The sequence below is a fragment of the Rhynchophorus ferrugineus genome, unplaced genomic scaffold, assembly GCF_030347505.1.
Source record: "Rhynchophorus ferrugineus isolate W39M unplaced genomic scaffold, kcgeb_rfMv2 rfM11, whole genome shotgun sequence".
Lineage (NCBI taxonomy): Eukaryota > Metazoa > Arthropoda > Insecta > Coleoptera > Curculionidae > Rhynchophorus > Rhynchophorus ferrugineus.
Window position 1 is genome coordinate 32,453,015 of NW_027472590.1, and position 21,741 is coordinate 32,474,755.

A 21,741-nucleotide genomic window follows, 5' to 3' on the forward strand; every position below is an offset into this window, starting at 1 on the left:
AATAATAATGATAACAATATTTTAAATGATATGACTGACTAGTAATTAATCTTAATCTTCTTATTTCTAGAAAACCCGCCCGAAGATGAGGAAGAGAAAGAAAAAGAGGAGGATCCTCTGGACGCGATGGGGGACAGAGAGACCTGTATTGACATTCCTAGAACTGACAACTGTACCAGTTTATTAGATAGACCGCCCATTGATAAAAAAGTAAAAGTAAGTACAGCAATATATAACTAACAAGTTTTGGTAACTTTGCTCGTTTTCTCTACATCGAAGATGATACATTGGTATTAGAAATACGGCTTCTGACCTCTGTTTTCGTACGAATTTTATATTGAGATTTCTCTGCTTTATTTACACTGAAAGTTAGTTATCAAGTACTTTCGTACTAGATTCTAGAGTTCTCCAACAAGATATCCGCTTAATTTCTTTTACTTTACTTGACTTCTGTGACAACATTTGGTTCATACATTGTCTTTACATAAGTATTGTTCGAAATGTTAGAAATTTCTGTTCATAATATACCAGATTGTAAAGTCTTGATAAAATTTTACATTGTTCAACCAAGCATGTCTACTCTTAAGTAGTATGTCTCATTCTTAACTGAATGAAGAATTGCCCATCGAATTATTTGATTCACAAGAAACCCGATAGTTGTTATTGGTCTTTCGTAATCTAACCATAATGGGCTTTGATTGAGACTGGCTGAAAGCTTGAATTTAATTAATATTCTTTGTTGTTGTATTTTGAGAACATATGGCCGGTAGTGAACAACAGTGAATGTTTAGTGAGTTCAGTTAACGCCCATTTTTTTCTTTATAGTTTGCAATCGAATCTTTTAAAAACATACATTGACTTCATATATACTTGTACGACTTAACCAGTCACACTATAGACATATACACAATAAACAAGACAAGTGAAAGAGTAACCTCAAATGTTAATGTTAATGTCTTATGTTATCAACAGTGTTGTTTGCCTCGATATAACGTTAATTACACTTTAGACATAATTAAAGATAATTAGAATAATAAATACTTACATTAGAATGATATTATTGCAGTGAATAAATGACCGATATTCAAACGATACTGACTATTTCAATGTTTTAAAAAATAAGGTTTAAATTAAATGTTTTCGTTTATTTTTATTTAGTTATTACAACTTTTCAATATTTTCCTACCTTGAAATGAAAATACACAGCTTGTTTGAAGCTTTTAGCGATCTATAAAAGTATCTTAGGGGTCCTGATACCATCGATACGCGATTAAATATCTAATTATAATATAAAATTATTAAAATAATGTATAAATAAGATCAGTACTTATACAAACCGTCCAGTGCGACCAAAAAAACTACGTCACGGCGCAGATTTTAAGCGGTTTAGGGCGCATTTAAAATGTAAATACGTAGAATTGCTATAAAGTCGTTTTTTAAAAATGGTTATTTAGCCTACTTTCATAAATACTATTTCAATAATTGATAGAGTATTATGTTTTTCGAAATAAATGATCGACCCTATACAAATTTACTAAAACTACTAGGCCTTTCCGTATATTTATTAAACGAAGTAATTTTATAAAACTGTTTGTGCTAATTGACTATTTAGGTTTTAATTTTTTTCATTTTTAAAGTGTCATAGAGAATTATACGTTTTTTTCCTGCAGTCAAGCTTAATATTCAAAAATTAACATTTTTGCAAGTTTAAAACAATAAAGCCCGAACGGCCCGAAAGTCAATTATTGCGGTCTCTCCTTTCCCGACCTCGTTTCGGCCGACGCGAATTTGCAAATAAAGAATTATCCAAAAAAAAGTCTCTCCCCTTTCCCTTACTTTTAATCAACCGGAACATTTAATAAATATTTCGTTTTAATTTAATATCAAATGCTTTCGTTTATATTGCCGGTTACTATCTGTATTATTAGTGCTGTTAAGACATGGTTTCAGAAATGTTGAAATTTTCAATTATGTGAAGCGAAAAGTTCTTGGTTTGATACAGAGAAGGAGTCCTGATCAGCAAAAATTTATATTACTTTTGGCAACAGACCAATTGTTGGTTTTCAATCCTGATGGAGACTCCATATCAATCGTTAAAAAGCAAAGTCAGCTGAATTTGCACCCTTTAACGTAAAAAGTTATGTTCAATTACATTCTCACATGTAGCACAAGCCTTTGATAAGGTATAGCATGGCTTGTTCATAAGTTACAGAAAATGTTACCGAAACAACCCACTGAGCCATTAAAATCTTACGTTACAGCCAGAATGTTTAAAATCCAACAAGGATAAGCTTACTCTACAATAAAACAAGCTAGATCAATTAACACTGGCTAAAAATAACCAATCCATTTGATCTTGTGTAGTATAGTGTGGTGAGGTGAATTTAATAGAATAACTATAGTTTTAACACATAAACGTTGTTACACCAGATAGTAAAATAGGGCTCAGATGTCCTTCTAGATATATACTAGCGTTGGGAACTATCGACTGAAAACAGTCGATAGTCGCAAAACATCGATAGTCAAAAAACTTTTTTAACTAAAATATTTACTATTATTGCCATAAAAACAGTCAAAAGTATTTTACTATTTATCATTCACAATTTTAATCTTTTTACCCTATTACGTTAAGAGTCTTAAAAATACCGTTCCAAAATGGTGCTATATTAATATACAATATATTGTTATTTACAAGAAAACTACCAAAAAATCATAAAATTATAGAAACTATAGAATAAACTAGTAGAACCAAAAATAGTAACTAAAAGTGCACGACTGAAGCAGTCGATAGTAAATAGTAACAAAATCAGTCGGACCGAAAATAGCGACTGAAAACAGTCGACTGAAACAGTCACTAGTAAAAAGTAGTAAAATCAATCCAAGCAAAAATAACGGCGGAAACAGTCGATAGTAAAAAGTAGTCAATTTGGGTCGAAAGTGCCCAACGCTAATTTATACCTGCATTTAAGTTATTGTAAAGACAAATTGTAGGATAGTGGGAAACGATTAGTAACAATGTAATAAATAAATTTAAAAAGTCTAAATTTGAACTTGTTTACACATTCCTTGTCCACCATCGATCAAACCATCATGAAAGAGTTTATAAATCACATATGCGGCTTTTATATGCGGAAAGTTGAAATTACTTTTTCCCCAATTTATTATAATATTATTCTAATATCGGTATACATATCCATAACATACCAAGTTACGTAAAATATAAAATTTCTTAAAATTATAATGGTACAAACTAGTATTGGAAAGTATCGACTGAAATCGACTATCGACTGTTTAGTAATTGACTACTTTTTACTATCGACTGTTTCAGTCGCTATTTTCGGTACGACTAATTCCGTTACTATTTACTATTGACTGTTTCAGTCGTGTACGTTTAGTTACCAGTTTTGCAGTTATGTATATATATATATATATATATATATATATATATATATATATATATATATATATATATGCTGATTAAAAGTGACTTTTAGTACCAACGCCGTTAACAGCAAAAAGACAAATATTTACACGGAACCTTAAATTTGCCTCGTAAATATTCGCTACTGCATAAATAATATTTGTTCCGAAACACTTGATATTAGAAAAGTTCTTTTCCAACGTTTACCGTCGAATAGCACGTCTCGGGACGGCGATAGCACACGTCCTCGACTCTCTCTCCCTCTAGCTCCGTCTCGTTCTCGCCGCCCTTCAAAACATCTTTGGTATACAGTCGAACGGGCGTGGATTTATTACCGAAATTTTTGTTTTTCGAGCACTTCCAGCGGGGACGTTAAATCGGTTAAAATATGGTCGATTTTATTGCGGCCGCCATTCTTTTAGGATCGCTTACTTTTCAGTGGAAATTTCGGATCGGATATCGCGCTGCTTTCAGTCGACGAAAATATTGTTTCAATCGCGTTTCTTCGATTCGTTTTAATCGCATTACTTAAGCAATTATCCCCGACTGAAACGTACGAAGCGATCGGATACGGATTTCTGGCTCTGATTCGGCGAAAATATTTAGTTAAAGTATGATACCGCACCAGATTTTGAAGTTTTACATCATACAAACAGTAATATTAGATTCTTGCACGTATTTTAATCGGCGGTATCAATCCAAGTTTATTTATATATGTGTCATCGAAATTTGTGACGTCAAAACGTTGCAATCTTGCCTCCTCAACACTGAGTTTTAGTTCGTTTTGGCTTTGACATACAACTAGTGTTGGGAACAATCGACTGAAATCGACTATCGACTGTTCAGTAATTGACTACTTTTTGCTATCAACTATTTCAGTCGCTATTTTCGGTTCGACTGATTTTATTACTATTTACTATCGACTGTTTCAGTCGTTTACTTTTAGTTACTATTTTCGGTTCTACTAGTTCATTCGACTGATTTTTAACGTTCTGACCTTCCGTCCTAGCCGCGACCCTGAAAGTAATGCGTCGAATTCATACTTATATAGATTTATATGTAATATATGTGGTTTTATGTTTTTTTGTAGTTTGCTTTTGAATAACTATATATTGTAAATTAATATAGCAGCCAGCATCTTGGAACGCTAGTTTTCGAGGGCAAAAAAATTTGACTGGCATAATAGGTAATAATTTTTTGATAAACTTTCCCGATTCTTGTCCAAGCCTCTTGTTTGTCGAAACTTTTTTCCTAAAATCTTGAGAACTAAAATTAGGTTCCAAAGGTTTCAGAAATTGCATAGATCCAAACGATTTGAAGAATTTTTTACAGTAGCAGTTGTTAAATTTCTTTTAAAAATATTAACCGTAAAGAGAGGAATAAAGTATATTAGATATTTTTAATAAATACATTTTCTGATATATTTCTCGTATATTGAGAATACGGTGAAAACAAGTTTTAGTAACATTTTAAAGTTATTATGTTTACTGTATTATGACAGACTACAGGGCGATCACTAGTAATATTTATTCCGGTTAAAGCAGATACGTAGAATGGTCATGAAGTAATTTTTGAAAATTAATCATCATGCCCACTGCTTCAATATCAATTATATAAAGTTCAGTATTAACTTCAAAATTTGAATAGGAGCAAAGTGTTGTTTTATTAACAGTAATAATATAATGGCTAAAAAACATTGCCTCGTGTAATCGCCGAAAGTTATTATCTTATACCTTTCGAGCGATAAAGTCGAGTACTTAAAAGATAATTATTGTGGATTTTCCTTTATCATTCAATTTCGGCGGGTATAAACGGAAATTTACAAACAAAGAAATGACAGGGGGGTCTCTGGGAGGGGGAGTTAGGTACTCCATCTCCGATCTATTAACGGGGATAATTGAAATAAAAATATAGATCACCAGGAATAAAATTTCGGGTAAAAGTTTTTCGACGAGTCGGCGGAAAGCTTCATATTATCTAAATTGTTAAATCATTTCAGGACATCCGAAAACGACTTTTCAAAAGTTTCCAGTATTTATCTGTAACGAAGTTTGCTTATTTCTCTGTAATTAAGCTTAAACAGAATTACTTTTGGGAGGGACGGTGTTTGAGTTCGGATATTTTTCATTTAATTTGGCCAAAGACGATCTTAAGGCTAATTGCTACTGATACTGAGAGGATCCATTTTCAAAGAATGATGCCACAGTACGTTTTCTCATTATCTGGCAGCTGATATGGGAAACAGTCCAGTCCAGTCCAGTTTTTTAAATCGTCTTTGATGGTTTATTATCACTACATAGTATAAAACAAAGTCGCCTTTTCTGTCCCTATATCCCTATGTGCGCTTAAATCTTTAAAACTACGCAACGGATTTTGATGCGGTTTTTTTCAGTAGATAGAGTGATTCAAGAGGAAGGTTTATATGTATAATACATGCATCATATACTAAGGCAACATTGCTAATTTTAGAGGTTTCTAACGTGATGTCGTAAATTAACCTATTTTTTTAGGCTTATTTAGCAATTAGCAAAAACGCTGCCTAACCCTACGAGTTAGATCAAATTAATGTACTACAGTATTGTACACCATAAAAAGGTCTACAAAAAAGTCCGCGATGGTATATGTTTATCTTTTAGGGATAACCCACATTAACCATTTTTATTGTTTACTTTTCACGTGAGAAAATGGCTTATTTACGAAGCTGTTTTAAGCAATACGGCATTAATCCTTATCGAATTAAGTACCTTAAATACAGTGTGCAATTAATATAGATCAATATGGTTCCTTACAGCATGTAAATTAAACAAATATTTTCGGAGATATTACAAATTTAAAATTTGCGTTTAAAAATGTGTAATGTAATAAAAATTGTATGAATTTAGATATTCCAAAGATAGCAGGAAATCTTCATAGTAATTATAGGGAAAGAGGAATTGTTTTACTCCAAATTTAATGCGTGCAGGCCAAGGGCAGTAATGAATGAACCAAAAATACTGGATCGATTTTAATCACGTTTTCATTGAGTGACATAGGCATATATAGTTTATGCCGGTGCAAAGTCGGAGCGGGCCGCTATGTTTTTATATACAACATTCATATTTTTTCTGTAGTGTATTTAATTTAGTATCAGCATTGCACCCGTGCGAAGCCGGGGCGGGTCGCTAGTACTATAATAAATTCTAACAGGTCCCCGGCCTACCACAGTCAAACACAAAAATTGTTGGCAAAATAATTTTTTTTTATTCAACATAATTTCCGTCAAGGGTGATACACTGATTATAGCGCCTCTCCAACTTTTCGATCCCATTTTTGTAGTACGATATGTCCTTTGCTTCAAAATAGGCCTCAGTTTCGGCGATCACCTCTTCATTCGACGAATATTTCTACCCAGCGAGTATAATTTTGAGATCTGAGAACAGGAAATAGTCACTGGGGATCAGATCTGGAGATTATGGTGGATGAGGAAGCAATTCGAAGCACAATTCATTGATTTTGTCATCGTTTTCACTGACTTGTGACACTGTGCATTGTCTTGGTAAAGCGGTACTTTCTTTTTCTTCAAATGCGGCCGTTCTTGGGCGATTTCGTCCTTCAAACGGTCCAATAACACTATTTAATAGACGCTGTTGATGGTCCTTCCATTTTCAAGATAGTTAATGAAAATTATTCCATGCGCGTCTCAAAATATAGACGATAAACCCTTGCCAACCGACTGTTGCGTTGTCCCACGCTTTGGAGCGGGTTCATCATTTGTAGTCCACTCTGATGACTGTTGATAGGACTTTGGAGTAAAATAATAGAGCCATGTTACATCCATTGTCACATATCGATGCAAAAAATCGGGTTTATTACGCTTGATCATAGTCAAACACTGCTCCGAATCATCAACTCGTCGTTGTTTTTGATCTCACGCGGGGCCCAATTTACAGAGAGCTTTCTCATACACAAATATTCGTGAATGTATGATGATATCTTTAGAGTGTCTGCTATTTCACTTAATTTCGATTTACGGTCATGCAAAATCAAATGTTTTCGTCGAAATCAAACTCTTTTGGGCGTCTACTGCGTTCACCGCCTTCGGTGCTCATTTCATCACGTCTAAACTTAAAATACCAATCCTTGATGGTTGATTTTTCTGGGAAAGTGTCCGAAAACTCGCCATCAAGCCAAGTTTTTGCTTTTTTTGTCCACTTTTTCACAATAACCTTTTATCACTATTGCTTTCAAGAATTTTACATATATCTGACAGCCGGACGACTCTGACAGGCTCATTCGTTTAGATGTTCGAACTAATCAGACAGCATTGTGTCTCTTTTTACCTGGAATAAAATGAGAAGGAAAATATTGTCTTGATTCTGAAACTAATTTAAAAATTGTGGCAAGCAATAAATTAAACGTCTTGATGACGCATGTACAAAAAAACTTTGAATAGACTATATATAATATATAATTTTGAATACAAATACAGATATATAATTCTTCGGTCAAACTTATTCCGGAGTCTATTTCTTTGAATATTAAAATGATAAAAATATAATAAGCTATCGAAACAGTACTTTAAAATATAAATCTCAAACTTTTTTTTTTTTTTGATCTGCCCCATTCATAGATAAACGGCCATATTTACAAGAACGTCTTTTTTGTGGCTAATAAAAGGAGGGCCGTCCAACGTATCATCTATTACTCCGAGATTAAGTGAAATGAAAAATGAGTACGTCCTGTACACCGAATGGATTTATAAAGCCGATAAAGGATGTCCTGGTCAGAGAGGAAAGGAAAATGATTTGAGAACCCCACCAAAGGGCAAATTGAATTGAAGTAAAAAATTACCACAAAAAACCATAAAGACATACTCTGTATATATATATATATATATATATATATATATATATATATTTACCAGCAAACGTAACAATAAAGAAACACCAAACATTATTTTTTTAAATTTATTATAATTTACTTTCAGCAAAAATTATTTATATCATTAATTCATTATATAAGTTTAATCTCATAATGCTACAGCATGAACAATAGTTTATGTTAGCCCGTCTTTAGCTAAAACAAACAAATTCGAGACAGTCGATAGTCGCAAAACAGTCGAAACCGTTGATAGTCAAAAAAGATAGTCAAATGCACGGTTCGTGTAGGAAAGGATGGAGATAATTGCCTGGAGAATTTAATTTAATATGTGCTTATATTCTATAACAGTAGTATAAGCGAGACAGATATTCCTTCACAACTTTAAAAAAGAAAATCTAATTACTGAATACTATTAACATGCAATTAATAAATTCATTTTAAACGAAGTATAATTACTTTTATATTTGAATGTTCTGTGGATCTGTAAAAAGGAATGGAATTTTTCTATGGAATGGAATAATACCCCACAAATGTTTTATAGTATTTTAATATGTTAATTACTATTTTCAAATAATATACTATAATAGATATAGACAATAAAATAGAACTTAAACATATACCTAATCATAGAAAAAAATCTAATTCATGACATAACTAAAAATTATCTCACAATAATTACTAGAGCTTTTTTAAATAAAGTAAATGATTTATTTCTTATTGAACGGAAACATTTTTTAACAAAAATCGAGATAGTTATCGCAATATTACCTATTTTTGCCATAAAAATAGTTAAGAGTATTTTATTATTTATTATTAACAATCTTGAAAAATATCATTTCAAAATGCTGCTATATTAATATACAATATAATGTTATTTATAAGAAAACTACCAAAAAAAAAATCATAAAACTATATATATTACATATAAATCTATGTAAGCATAAATTGGGTACATTTTTGTCAAGGTCACGGCTAAGACGACAGAGCCAGAACGTCAAAAATCAGTCTAATGAAACTAGTAGAACCAAAAATAGTAACTAAAAGTACACAACTGAAACAGTCGATAGTAAATAGTAACAAAATCAGTCGGACCGAATATAGCGACTGAAAACAGTCATTAGGAAAAAGTACTAAAATCAGTCGAACCAAAAGTAGCGACTGAAACAGTCGATAGTAAAAATTAGTCAATTACTAAACGGTCGATAGTTGATTTCAGTCGATAGTTCCTAACACTACTAAAAACGATTTACCACCCACCTTTTAGTCCAGATCCCACACTAAGTGAATACTGGAAGATGAATTTTGAATAAAAATTCCTGATTTGTCAGTTAGGTCGGGCTAAAGGAGTCCATGGGTTAGAGATAAACCACGACAAAAGTTAAAAGGATCAACTTTATTTCAAAAGACAACTTACCAAATACCAGGTGTCTTCTCTAGCAGTTCACGGAAGTTAACTTCTCGAACGCAATGAGATTTATCCGTTTTTTTTTCGGATTTAACTCGTCCGCCAATTTTAGGGGTAATCTACCGTGACGTTTGACACAGGAAACAAATGAAAAACGAACCGGCAGATTGATTTTAAAACGATGGCCAACGACAGCTTCAGCAATCGAATGCAGGCATTGTTTAACGAATCCAATTTAGCGTGGAGATTCGGAATTTAAAGTTTGATGGTGATTTCGCATGGGTGGATCGAATGGTGATATTATAAATTGTGTACAATGTTTAGTTCCTAAGATATATGATAAAAAGTGTATTTTCAAAAAACAGATGGGTCTCGGTTTTCCTTACATATTTTTGAAACGGTCAGTTCTAGAGCAATTTAACATGGATTTTCGTTTCTCTCATCCCAAAATACATATATTCTGAGAATTTTATCCTTTTCCGAAATATTAAAAAATATCACAGTTTTTCCATGCAAATGCTCGGAAATTTTGCGATTTTTTGCCATTTTCAATATTTTTGTTCCCATTTCTGTTCAAGTAATCTCAGGTCAATATAAATTACCACGTTTATAAAGAATTTTACGCTGAATCGAATGGTGATATAATAAATTGTGTACAATGTTTAGTTTCTAAGATATATGATAAAAAGTGTATTTTCAAAAAACAGATGGATCTCGGTTTTCCTTACATATTTTTGAAACGGTCAGTTCTAGAGCAATTTAACATGGATTTTCGTTTCTCGCACCCCCAAATAAATATATTCTGAGAATTTTACCTTTTTCCGAAATATTAAAAAATATCGCAGTTTTTCCATGCAAATGGTCGGAAATTTTGCGATTTTTTGCCATTTTCAATATTTTTGTTCCCATTTCTGTTCAAGTAATCTCAGGTTAATATAAATTACCACGTTTATAAAGAATTTTATGCTGAATCGAATGGTGATATATTAAATTGTGTACAATGTTTAGTTTCTAAGATATATGATAAAAAGTGTATTTTCAAAAAACAGATGGATTTCGGTTTTCCTTACATATTTTTGAAACGGTAAGTTCTAGAGCAATTTAACATGGATTTTCGTTTCTCTCATCCCAAAATACATATATTCTGAGAATTTTATCTTTTTCCGAAATATTAAAAAATATCGCAGTTTTTCCATGCAAATGGTCGGAAATTTTGCGATTTTTTGCCATTTTCAATATTTTTGTTCCCATTTCTGTTCAAGTAATCTCAGGTTAATATAAATTACCACGTTTATAAAGAATTTTACGCTGAATCGAATGGTGATATAATAAATTGTGTACAATGTTTAGTTTCTAAGATATATGATAAAAAGTGTATTTTCAAAAAACAGATGGATCTCGGTTTTCCTTACATATTTTTGAAACGGTCAGTTCTAGAGCAATTTAACATGGATTTTCGTTTCTCTCATCCTAAAATACATATATTCTGAGAATTTTATCCATTTCCGAAATATTAAAAAATCTCGCAGTTTTTCCATGCAAATGCTCGGAAATTTTGCGATTTTTTGCCATTTTCAATATTTTTGTTCCCATTTCTGTTCAAGTAATCTCAGGTTAATATAAATTACCACGTTTATAAAGAATTTTACGCTGAATCGAATGGTGATATAATAAATTGTGTACAATGTTTAGTTTCTAAGATATATGATAAAAAGTGTATTTTCAAAAAACAGATGGATCTCGGTTTTCCTTACATATTTTTGAAACGGTCAGTTCTAGAGCAATTTAACATGGATTTTCGTTTCTCTCATCCTAAAATACATATATTCTGAGAATTTTATCCATTTCCGAAATATTAAAAAATCTCGCAGTTTTTCCATGCAAATGCTCGGAAATTTTGCGATTTTTTGCCATTTTCAATATTTTTGTTCCCATTTCTGTCAAGTAATCTCAGGTTAATATAAATTACCACGTTTATAAAGAATTTTACGCTGAATCGAATGGTGATATAATAAATTGTGTACAATGTTTAGTTTCTAAGATATATGATAAAAAGTGTATTTTCAAAAAACAGATGGATTTCGGTTTTCCTTACATATTTTTGAAACGGTCAGTTCTAGAGCAATTTAACATGGATTTTCGTTTCTCTCATCCCAAAATACATATATTCTGAGAATTTTATCTTTTTCCGAAATATTAAAAAATATCGCAGTTTTTCCATGCAAATGGTCGGAAATTTTGCGATTTTTTGCCATTTTCAATATTTTTGTTCCCATTTCTGTTCAAGTAATCTCAGGTTAATATAAATTAACCACGTTTATAAAGAATTTTACGCTGAATCGAATGGTGATATAATAAATTGTGTACAATGTTTAGTTTCTAAGATATATGATAAAAAGTGTATTTTCAAAAAACAGATGGATCTCGGTTTTCCTTACATATTTTTGAAACGGTCAGTTCTAGAGCAATTTAACATGGATTTTCGTTTCTCTCATCCCAAAATACATATATTCTGAGAATTTTATCCATTTCCGAAATATTAAAAAATATCGCAGTTTTTCCATGCAAATGCTCGGAAATTTTGCGATTTTTTGCCATTTTCAATATTTTTGTTCCCATTTCTGTTCAAGTAATCTCAGGTTAATATAAATTACCACGTTTATAAAGAATTTTACGCTGAATCGAATGGTGATATAATAAATTGTGTACAATGTTTAGTTTCTAAGATATATGATAAAAAGTGTATTTTCAAAAAACAGATGGATCTCGGTTTTCCTTACATATTTTTGAAACGGTCAGTTCTAGAGCAATTTAACATGGATTTTCGTTTCTCTCATCCTAAAATACATATATTCTGAGAATTTTATCCATTTCCGAAATATTAAAAAATCTCGCAGTTTTTCCATGCAAATGCTCGGAAATTTTGCGATTTTTTGCCATTTTCAATATTTTTGTTCCCATTTCTGTCAAGTAATCTCAGGTTAATATAAATTACCACGTTTATAAAGAATTTTACGCTGAATCGAATGGTGATATATTAAATTGTGTACAATGTTTAGTTTCTAAGATATATGATAAAAAATGTATTTTCAAAAAACAGATGGATCTCGGTTTTCCTTACATATTTTTGAAACTGTCAGTTCTAGAGCAATTTAACATGGATTTTCGTTTCTCTCATCCCAAAATACATATATTCTGAGAATTTTATCCATTTCCGAAATATTAAAAAATATCACAGTTTTTCCATGCAAATGGTCGGAAATTTTGCGATTTTTTGCCATTTTCAATATTTTTGTTCCCATTTCTGTTCAAGTAATCTCAGGTTAATATAAATTACCACGTTTATAAAGAATTTTACGCTGAATCGAATGGTGATATAATAAATTGTGTACAATGTTTAGTTTCTAAGATATATGATAAAAAGTGTATTTTCAAAAAACAGATGGATCTCGGTTTTCCTTACATATTTTTGAAACGGTCAGTTCTAGAGCAATTTAACATGGATTTTCGTTTCTCTCATCCCAAAATACATATATTCTGAGAATTTTATCCATTTCCGAAATATTAAAAAATATCGCAGTTTTTCCATGCAAATGCTCGGAAATTTTGCGATTTTTTGCCATTTTCAATATTTTTGTTCCCATTTCTGTTCAAGTAATCTCAGGTTAATATAAATTACCACGTTTATAAAGAATTTTACGCTGAATCGAATGGTGATATAATAAATTGTGTACAATGTTTAGTTTCTAAGATATATGATAAAAAGTGTATTTTCAAAAAACAGATGGATCTCGGTTTTCCTTACATATTTTTGAAACGGTCAGTTCTAGAGCAATTTAACATGGATTTTCGTTTCTCTCATCCTAAAATACATATATTCTGAGAATTTTATCCATTTCCGAAATATTAAAAAATCTCGCAGTTTTTCCATGCAAATGCTCGGAAATTTTGCGATTTTTTGCCATTTTCAATATTTTTGTTCCCATTTCTGTTCAAGTAATCTCAGGTTAATATAAATTACCACGTTTATAAAGAATTTTACGCTGAATCGAATGGTGATATACTAAATTGTGTACAATGTTTAGTTTCTAAGATATATGATAAAAAGTGTATTTTCAAAAAACAGATGGATCTCGGTTTTCCTTACATATTTTTGAAACGGTCAGTTCTAGAGCAATTTAACATGGATTTTCGTTTCTCTCATCCAAAAATACATATATTCTGAGAATTTTATCCATTTCCGAAATATTAAAAAATATCGCAGTTTTTCCATGCAAATGCTCGGAAATTTTGCGATTTTTTGCCATTTTCAATATTTTTGTTCCCATTTCTGTTCAAGTAATCTCAGGTTAATATAAATTACCACGTTTATAAAGAATTTTACGCTGAATCGAATGGTGATATAATAAATTGTGTACAATGTTTAGTTTCTAAGATATATGATAAAAAGTGTATTTTCAAAAAACAGATGGATCTCGGTTTTCCTTACATATTTTTGAAACGGTCAGTTCTAGAGCAATTTAACATGGATTTTCGTTTCTCTCATCCTAAAATACATATATTCTGAGAATTTTATCCATTTCCGAAATATTAAAAAATCTCGCAGTTTTTCCATGCAAATGCTCGGAAATTTTGCGATTTTTTGCCATTTTCAATATTTTTGTTCCCATTTCTGTCAAGTAATCTCAGGTTAATATAAATTACCACGTTTATAAAGAATTTTACGCTGAATCGAATGGTGATATAATAAATTGTGTACAATGTTTAGTTTCTAAGATATATGATAAAAAGTGTATTTTCAAAAAACAGATGGATTTCGGTTTTCCTTACATATTTTTGAAACGGTCAGTTCTAGAGCAATTTAACATGGATTTTCGTTTCTCTCATCCCAAAATACATATATTCTGAGAATTTTATCTTTTTCCGAAATATTAAAAAATATCGCAGTTTTTCCATGCAAATGGTCGGAAATTTTGCGATTTTTTGCCATTTTCAATATTTTTGTTCCCATTTCTGTTCAAGTAATCTCAGGTTAATATAAATTACCACGTTTATAAAGAATTTTACGCTGAATCGAATGGTGATATAATAAATTGTGTACAATGTTTAGTTTCTAAGATATATGATAAAAAGTGTATTTTCAAAAAACAGATGGATCTCGGTTTTCCTTACATATTTTTGAAACGGTCAGTTCTAGAGCAATTTAACATGGATTTTCGTTTCTCTCATCCCAAAATACATATATTCTGAGAATTTTATCCATTTCCGAAATATTAAAAAATATCGCAGTTTTTCCATGCAAATGCTCGGAAATTTTGCGATTTTTTGCCATTTTCAATATTTTTGTTCCCATTTCTGTTCAAGTAATCTCAGGTTAATATAAATTACCACGTTTATAAAGAATTTTACGCTGAATCGAATGGTGATATAATAAATTGTGTACAATGTTTAGTTTCTAAGATATATGATAAAAAGTGTATTTTCAAAAAACAGATGGATCTCGGTTTTCCTTACATATTTTTGAAACGGTCAGTTCTAGAGCAATTTAACATGGATTTTCGTTTCTCTCATCCTAAAATACATATATTCTGAGAATTTTATCCATTTCCGAAATATTAAAAAATCTCGCAGTTTTTCCATGCAAATGCTCGGAAATTTTGCGATTTTTTGCCATTTTCAATATTTTTGTTCCCATTTCTGTCAAGTAATCTCAGGTTAATATAAATTACCACGTTTATAAAGAATTTTACGCTGAATCGAATGGTGATATATTAAATTGTGTACAATGTTTAGTTTCTAAGATATATGATAAAAAATGTATTTTCAAAAAACAGATGGATCTCGGTTTTCCTTACATATTTTTGAAACTGTCAGTTCTAGAGCAATTTAACATGGATTTTCGTTTCTCTCATCCCAAAATACATATATTCTGAGAATTTTATCCATTTCCGAAATATTAAAAAATATCACAGTTTTTCCATGCAAATGGTCGGAAATTTTGCGATTTTTTGCCATTTTCAATATTTTTGTTCCCATTTCTGTTCAAGTAATCTCAGGTTAATATAAATTACCACGTTTATAAAGAATTTTACGCTGAATCGAATGGTGATATAATAAATTGTGTACAATGTTTAGTTTCTAAGATATATGATAAAAAGTGTATTTTCAAAAAACAGATGGATCTCGGTTTTCCTTACATATTTTTGATACGGTCAGTTCTAGAGCAATTTAACATGGATTTTCGTTTCTCTCATCCCAAAATACATATATTCTGAGAATTTTATCCATTTCCGAAATATTTAAAAATCTCGTAGTTTTTCCATGCAAATGGTCGGAAATTTTGCAATTTTTTGCCATTTTCAATATTTTTGTTCCCATTTCTGTTCAAGTAATCTTAGGTTAATATAAATTACCACGTTTATAAAGAATTTTACGCTGAATCGAATGGTGATATAATAAATTATGTACAATGTTTAGTTTCTAAGATATATGATAAAAAGTGTATTTTCAAAAAACAGATGGATCTCGGTTTTCCTTACATATTTTTGAAACGGTCAGTTCTAGAGCAATTTAACATGGATTTTCGTTTCTCTCATCCCAAAATACATATATTCTGAGAATTTTATCCATTTCCGAAATATTGAAAAATATCGCAGTTTTTCCATGCAAATGCTCGGAAATTTTGCGATTTTTTGCCATTTTCAATATTTTTGTTCCCATTTCTGTTCAAGTAATCTCAGGTTAATATAAATTACCACGTTTATAAAGAATTTTACGCTGAATCGAATGGTGATATAATAAATTGTGTACAATGTTTAGTTTCTAAGATATATGATAAAAAGTGTATTTTTACAAAACAGATGGATCTCGGTTTTCCTTACATATTTTTGAAACGGTCAGTTCTAGAGCAATTTAACATGGATTTTCGTTTCTCTCATCCCAAAATACATATATTCTGAGAATTTTATCCATTTCCGAAATATTAAAAAATCTCTCAGTTTTTCCATGCAAATGCTCGGAAATTTTGCGATTTTTTGCCATTTTCAATATTTTTGTTCCCATTTCTGTTCAAGTAATCTCAGGTTAATATAAATTACCACGTTTATAAAGAATTTTACGCTGAATCGAATGGTGATATAATAAATTGTGTACAATGTTTAGTTTCTAAGATATATGATAAAAAGTGTATTTTCAAAAAACAGATGGATCTCGGTTTTCCTTACATATTTTTGAAACGGTCAGTTCTAGAGCAATTTAACATGGATTTTCGTTTCTCTCATCCCAAAATACATATATTCTGAGAATTTTATCCATTTCCAAATATATTAAAAAATATCGCAGTTTTTCCATGCAAATGCTCGGAAATTTTGCGATTTTTTGCCATTTTCAATATTTTTGTTCCCATTTCTGTTCAAGTAATCTCAGGTTAATATAAATTACCACGTTTATAAAGAATTTTACGCTGAATCGAATGGTGATATATTAAATTGTGTACAATGTTTAGTTTCTAAGATATATGATAAAAAGTGTATTTTCAAAAAACAGATGGATTTCGGTTTTCCTTACATATTTTTGAAACGGTCAGTTCTAGAGCAATTTAACATGGATTTTCATTTCTCTCATCCCAAAATACATATATTCTGAGAATTTTATCTTTTTCCGAAATATTAAAAAATATCGCAGTTTTTCCATGCAAATGGTCGGAAATTTTGCGATTTTTTGCCATTTTCAATATTTTTGTTCCCATTTCTGTTCAAGTAATCTCAGGTTAATATAAATTACCACGTTTATAAAGAATTTTACGCTGAATCGAATGGTGATATAATAAATTGTGTACAATGTTTAGTTTCTAAGATATATGATAAAAAGTGTATTTTCAAAAAACAGATGGATCTCGGTTTTCCTTACATATTTTTGAAACGGTCAGTTCTAGAGCAATTTAACATGGATTTTCGTTTCTCTCATCCCAAAATACATATATTCTGAGAATTTTATCCATTTCCGAAATATTAAAAAATCTCGCAGTTTTTCCATGCAAATGCTCGGAAATTTTGCGATTTTTTGCCATTTTCAATATTTTTGTTCCCATTTCTGTTCAAGTAATCTCAGGTTAATATAAATTACCACGTTTATAAAGAATTTTACGCTGAATCGAATGGTGATATAATAAATTGTGTACAATGTTTAGTTTCTAAGATATATGATAAAAAGTGTATTTTCAAAAAACAGATGGATCTCGGTTTTCCTTACATATTTTTGAAACGGTCAGTTCTAGAGCAATTTAACATGGATTTTCGTTTCTCTCATCCCAAAATACATATATTCTGAGAATTTTATCCATTTCCGAAATATTAAAAAATATCGCAGTTTTTCCATGCAAATGCTCGGAAATTTTGCGATTTTTTGCCATTTTCAATATTTTTGTTCCCATTTCTGTTCAAGTAATCTCAGGTTAATATAAATTACCACGTTTATAAAGAATTTTACGCTGAATCGAATGGTGATATATTAAATTGTGTACAATGTTTAGTTTCTAAGATATATGATAAAAAGTGTATTTTCAAAAAACAGATGGATTTCGGTTTTCCTTACATATTTTTGAAACGGTCAGTTCTAGAGCAATTTAACATGGATTTTCGTTTCTCTCATCCCAAAATACATATATTCTGAGAATTTTATCTTTTTCCGAAATATTAAAAAATATCGCAGTTTTTCCATGCAAATGCTCGGAAATTTTGCGATTTTTTGCCATTTTCAATATTTTTGTTCCCATTTCTGTTCAAGTAATCTCAGGTTAATATAAATTACCACGTTTATAAAGAATTTTACGCTGAATCGAATGGTGATATATTAAATTGTGTACAATGTTTAGTTTCTAAGATATATGATAAAAAGTGTATTTTCAAAAAACAGATGGATTTCGGTTTTCCTTACATATTTTTGAAACGGTCAGTTCTAGAGCAATTTAACATGGATTTTCGTTTCTCTCATCCCAAAATACATATATTCTGAGAATTTTATCTCTTTCCGAAATATTAAAAAATATCGCAGTTTTTCCATGCAAATGGTCGGAAATTTTGCGATTTTTTGCTATTTTCAATATTTTTGTTCCCATTTCTGTTCAAGTAATCTCAGGTTAATATAAATTACCACGTTTATAAAGAATTTTACGCTGAATCGAATGGTGATATAATAAATTGTGTACAATGTTTAGTTTCTAAGATATATGATAAAAAGTGTATTTTCAAAAAACAGATGGATCTCGGTTTTCCTTACATATTTTTGAAACAGTCAGTTCTAGAGCAATTTAACATGGATTTTCGTTTCTCTCATCCCAAAATACATATATTCTGAGAATTTTATCCATTTCCGAAATATTAAAAAATCTCGCAGTTTTTCCATGCAAATGCTCGGAAATTTTGCGATTTTTTGCCATTTTCAATATTTTTGTTCCCATTTCTGTTCAAGTAATCTCAGGTTAATATAAATTACCACGTTTATAAAGAATTTTACGCTGAATCGAATGGTGATATAATAAATTGTGTACAATGTTTAGTTTCTAAGATATATGATAAAAAGTGTATTTTCAAAAAACAGATGGATCTCGGTTTTCCTTACATATTTTTGAAACGGTCAGTTCTAGAGCAATTTAACATGGATTTTCGTTTCTCTCATCCCAAAATACATATATTCTGAGAATTTTATCCATTTCCGAAATATTAAAAAATCTCGCAGTTTTTCCATGCAAATGCTCGGAAATTTTGCGATTTTTTGCCATTTTCAATATTTTTGTTCCCATTTCTGTTCAAGTAATCTCAGGTTAATATAAATTACCACGTTTATAAAGAATTTTACGCTGAATCGAATGGTGATATAATAAATTGTGTACAATGTTTAGTTTCTAAGATATATGATAAAAAGTGTATTTTCAAAAAACAGATGGATCTCGGTTTTCCTTACATATTTTTGAAACGGTCAGTTCTAGAGCAATTTAACATGGATTTTCGTTTCTCTCATCCCAAAATACATATATTCTGAGAATTTTATCCATTTCCGAAATATTAAAAAGTCTCGCAGTTTTTCCATGCAAATGCTCGGAAATTTTGCGATTTTTTGCCATTTTCAATATTTTTGTTCCCATTTCTGTTCAAGTAATCTCAGGTTAATATAAATTACCACGTTTATAAAGAATTTTACGCTGAATCGAATGGTGATATATTAAATTGTGTACAATGTTTAGTTCCTAAGATATATGATAAAAAGTGTATTTTCAAAAAACAGATGGATTTCGGTTTTCCTTACATATTTTTGAAACGGTCAGTTCTAGAGCAATTTAACATGGATTTTCGTTTCTCTCATCCCAAAATACATATATTCTGAGAATTTTATCTTTTTCCGAAATATTAAAAAATATCGCAGTTTTTCCATGCAAATGGTCGGAAATTTTGCGATTTTTTGCCATTTTCAATATTTTTGTTCCCATTTCTGTTCAAGTAATCTCAGGTTAATATAAATTACCACGTTTATAAAGAATTTTACGCTGAATCGAATGGTGATATAATAAATTGTGTACAATGTTTAGTTTCTAAGATATATGATAAAAAGTGTATTTTCAAAAAACAGATGGATCTCGGTTTTCCTTACATATTTTTGAAACGGTCAGTTCTAGAGCAATTTAACATGGATTTTCGTTTCTCTCATCCCAAAATACATATATTCTGAGAATTTTATCCATTTCCGAAATATTAAAAAATCTCGCAGTTTTTCCATGCAAATGCTCGGAAATTTTGCGATTTTTTGCCATTTTCAATATTTTTGTTCCCATTTCTGTTCAAGTAATCTCAGGTTAATATAAATTACCACGTTTATAAAGAATTTTACGCTGAATCGAATGGTGATATAATAAATTGTGTACAATGTTTAGTTTCTAAGATATATGATAAAAAGTGTATTTTCAAAAAACAGATGGATCTCGGTTTTCCTTACATATTTTTGAAACGGTCAGTTCTAGAGCAATTTAACATGGATTTTCGTTTCTCTCATCCCAAAATACATATATTCTGAGAATTTTATCCATTTCTGAAATATTAAAAAGTCTCGCAGTTTTTCCATGCAAATGCTCGGAAATTTTGCGATTTTTTGCCATTTTCAATATTTTTGTTCCCATTTCTGTTCAAGTAATCTCAGGTTAATATAAATTACCACGTTTATAAAGAATTTTACGCTGAATCGAATGGTGATATATTAAATTGTGTACAATGTTTATTTCCTAAGATATATGATAAAAAGTGTATTTTCAAAAAACAGATGGATTTCGGTTTTCCTTACATATTTTTGAAACGGTCAGTTCTAGAGCAATTTAACATGGATTTTCGTTTCTCTCATCCCAAAATACATATATTCTGAGAATTTTATCTTTTTCCGAAATATTAAAAAATATCGCAGTTTTTCCATGCAAATGGTCGGAAATTTTGCGATTTTTTGCCATTTTCAATATTTTTGTTCCCATTTCTGTTCAAGTAATCTCAGGTTAATATAAATTACCACGTTTATAAAGAATTTTACGCTGAATCGAATGGTGATATAATAAATTGTGTACAATGTTTAGCTTCTAAGATATATGATAAAAAGTGTATTTTCAAAAAACAGATGGATCTCGGTTTTCCTTACATATTTTTGAAACGGTCAGTTCTAGAGCAATTTAACATGGATTTTCGTTTCTCTCATCCCAAAATACATATATTCTGAGAATTTTATCCATTTCCGAAATATTAAAAAGTCTCGCAGTTTTTCCATGCAAATGCTCGGAAATTTTGCGATTTTTTGCCATTTTCAATATTTTTGTTCCCATTTCTGTTCAAGTAATCTCAGGTTAATATAAATTACCACGTTTATAAAGAATTTTACGCTGAATCGAATGGTGATATAATAAATTGTGTACAATGTTTAGTTCCTAAGATATATGATAAAAAGTGTATTTTCAAAAAACAGATGGATTTCGGTTTTCCTTACATATTTTTGAAACGGTCAGTTCTAGAGCAATTTAACATGGATT

General features: G+C 30.4%; 1 protein-coding gene across 3 annotated transcripts in view; it reads left to right on the forward strand.

Annotated features, from left to right (window-relative positions):
• The window catches only part of Trpgamma (Transient receptor potential cation channel gamma), a 249,720-nt gene that overhangs the window by 13,416 nt on the left and 214,563 nt on the right, over window positions 1-21,741 (forward strand). For all 3 annotated transcript variants that reach the window (XR_013007620.1, XM_076417087.1, XM_076417086.1), the window contains exon 2: window positions 71-216. Coding sequence is in view for 2 of the 3 variants with exons in the window: in XM_076417087.1 (XP_076273202.1) it covers window positions 71-216 (146 nt within the window). In the remaining variant the exon portion in view is untranslated. The remainder of the gene's footprint in view (window positions 1-70; window positions 217-21,741) is intronic.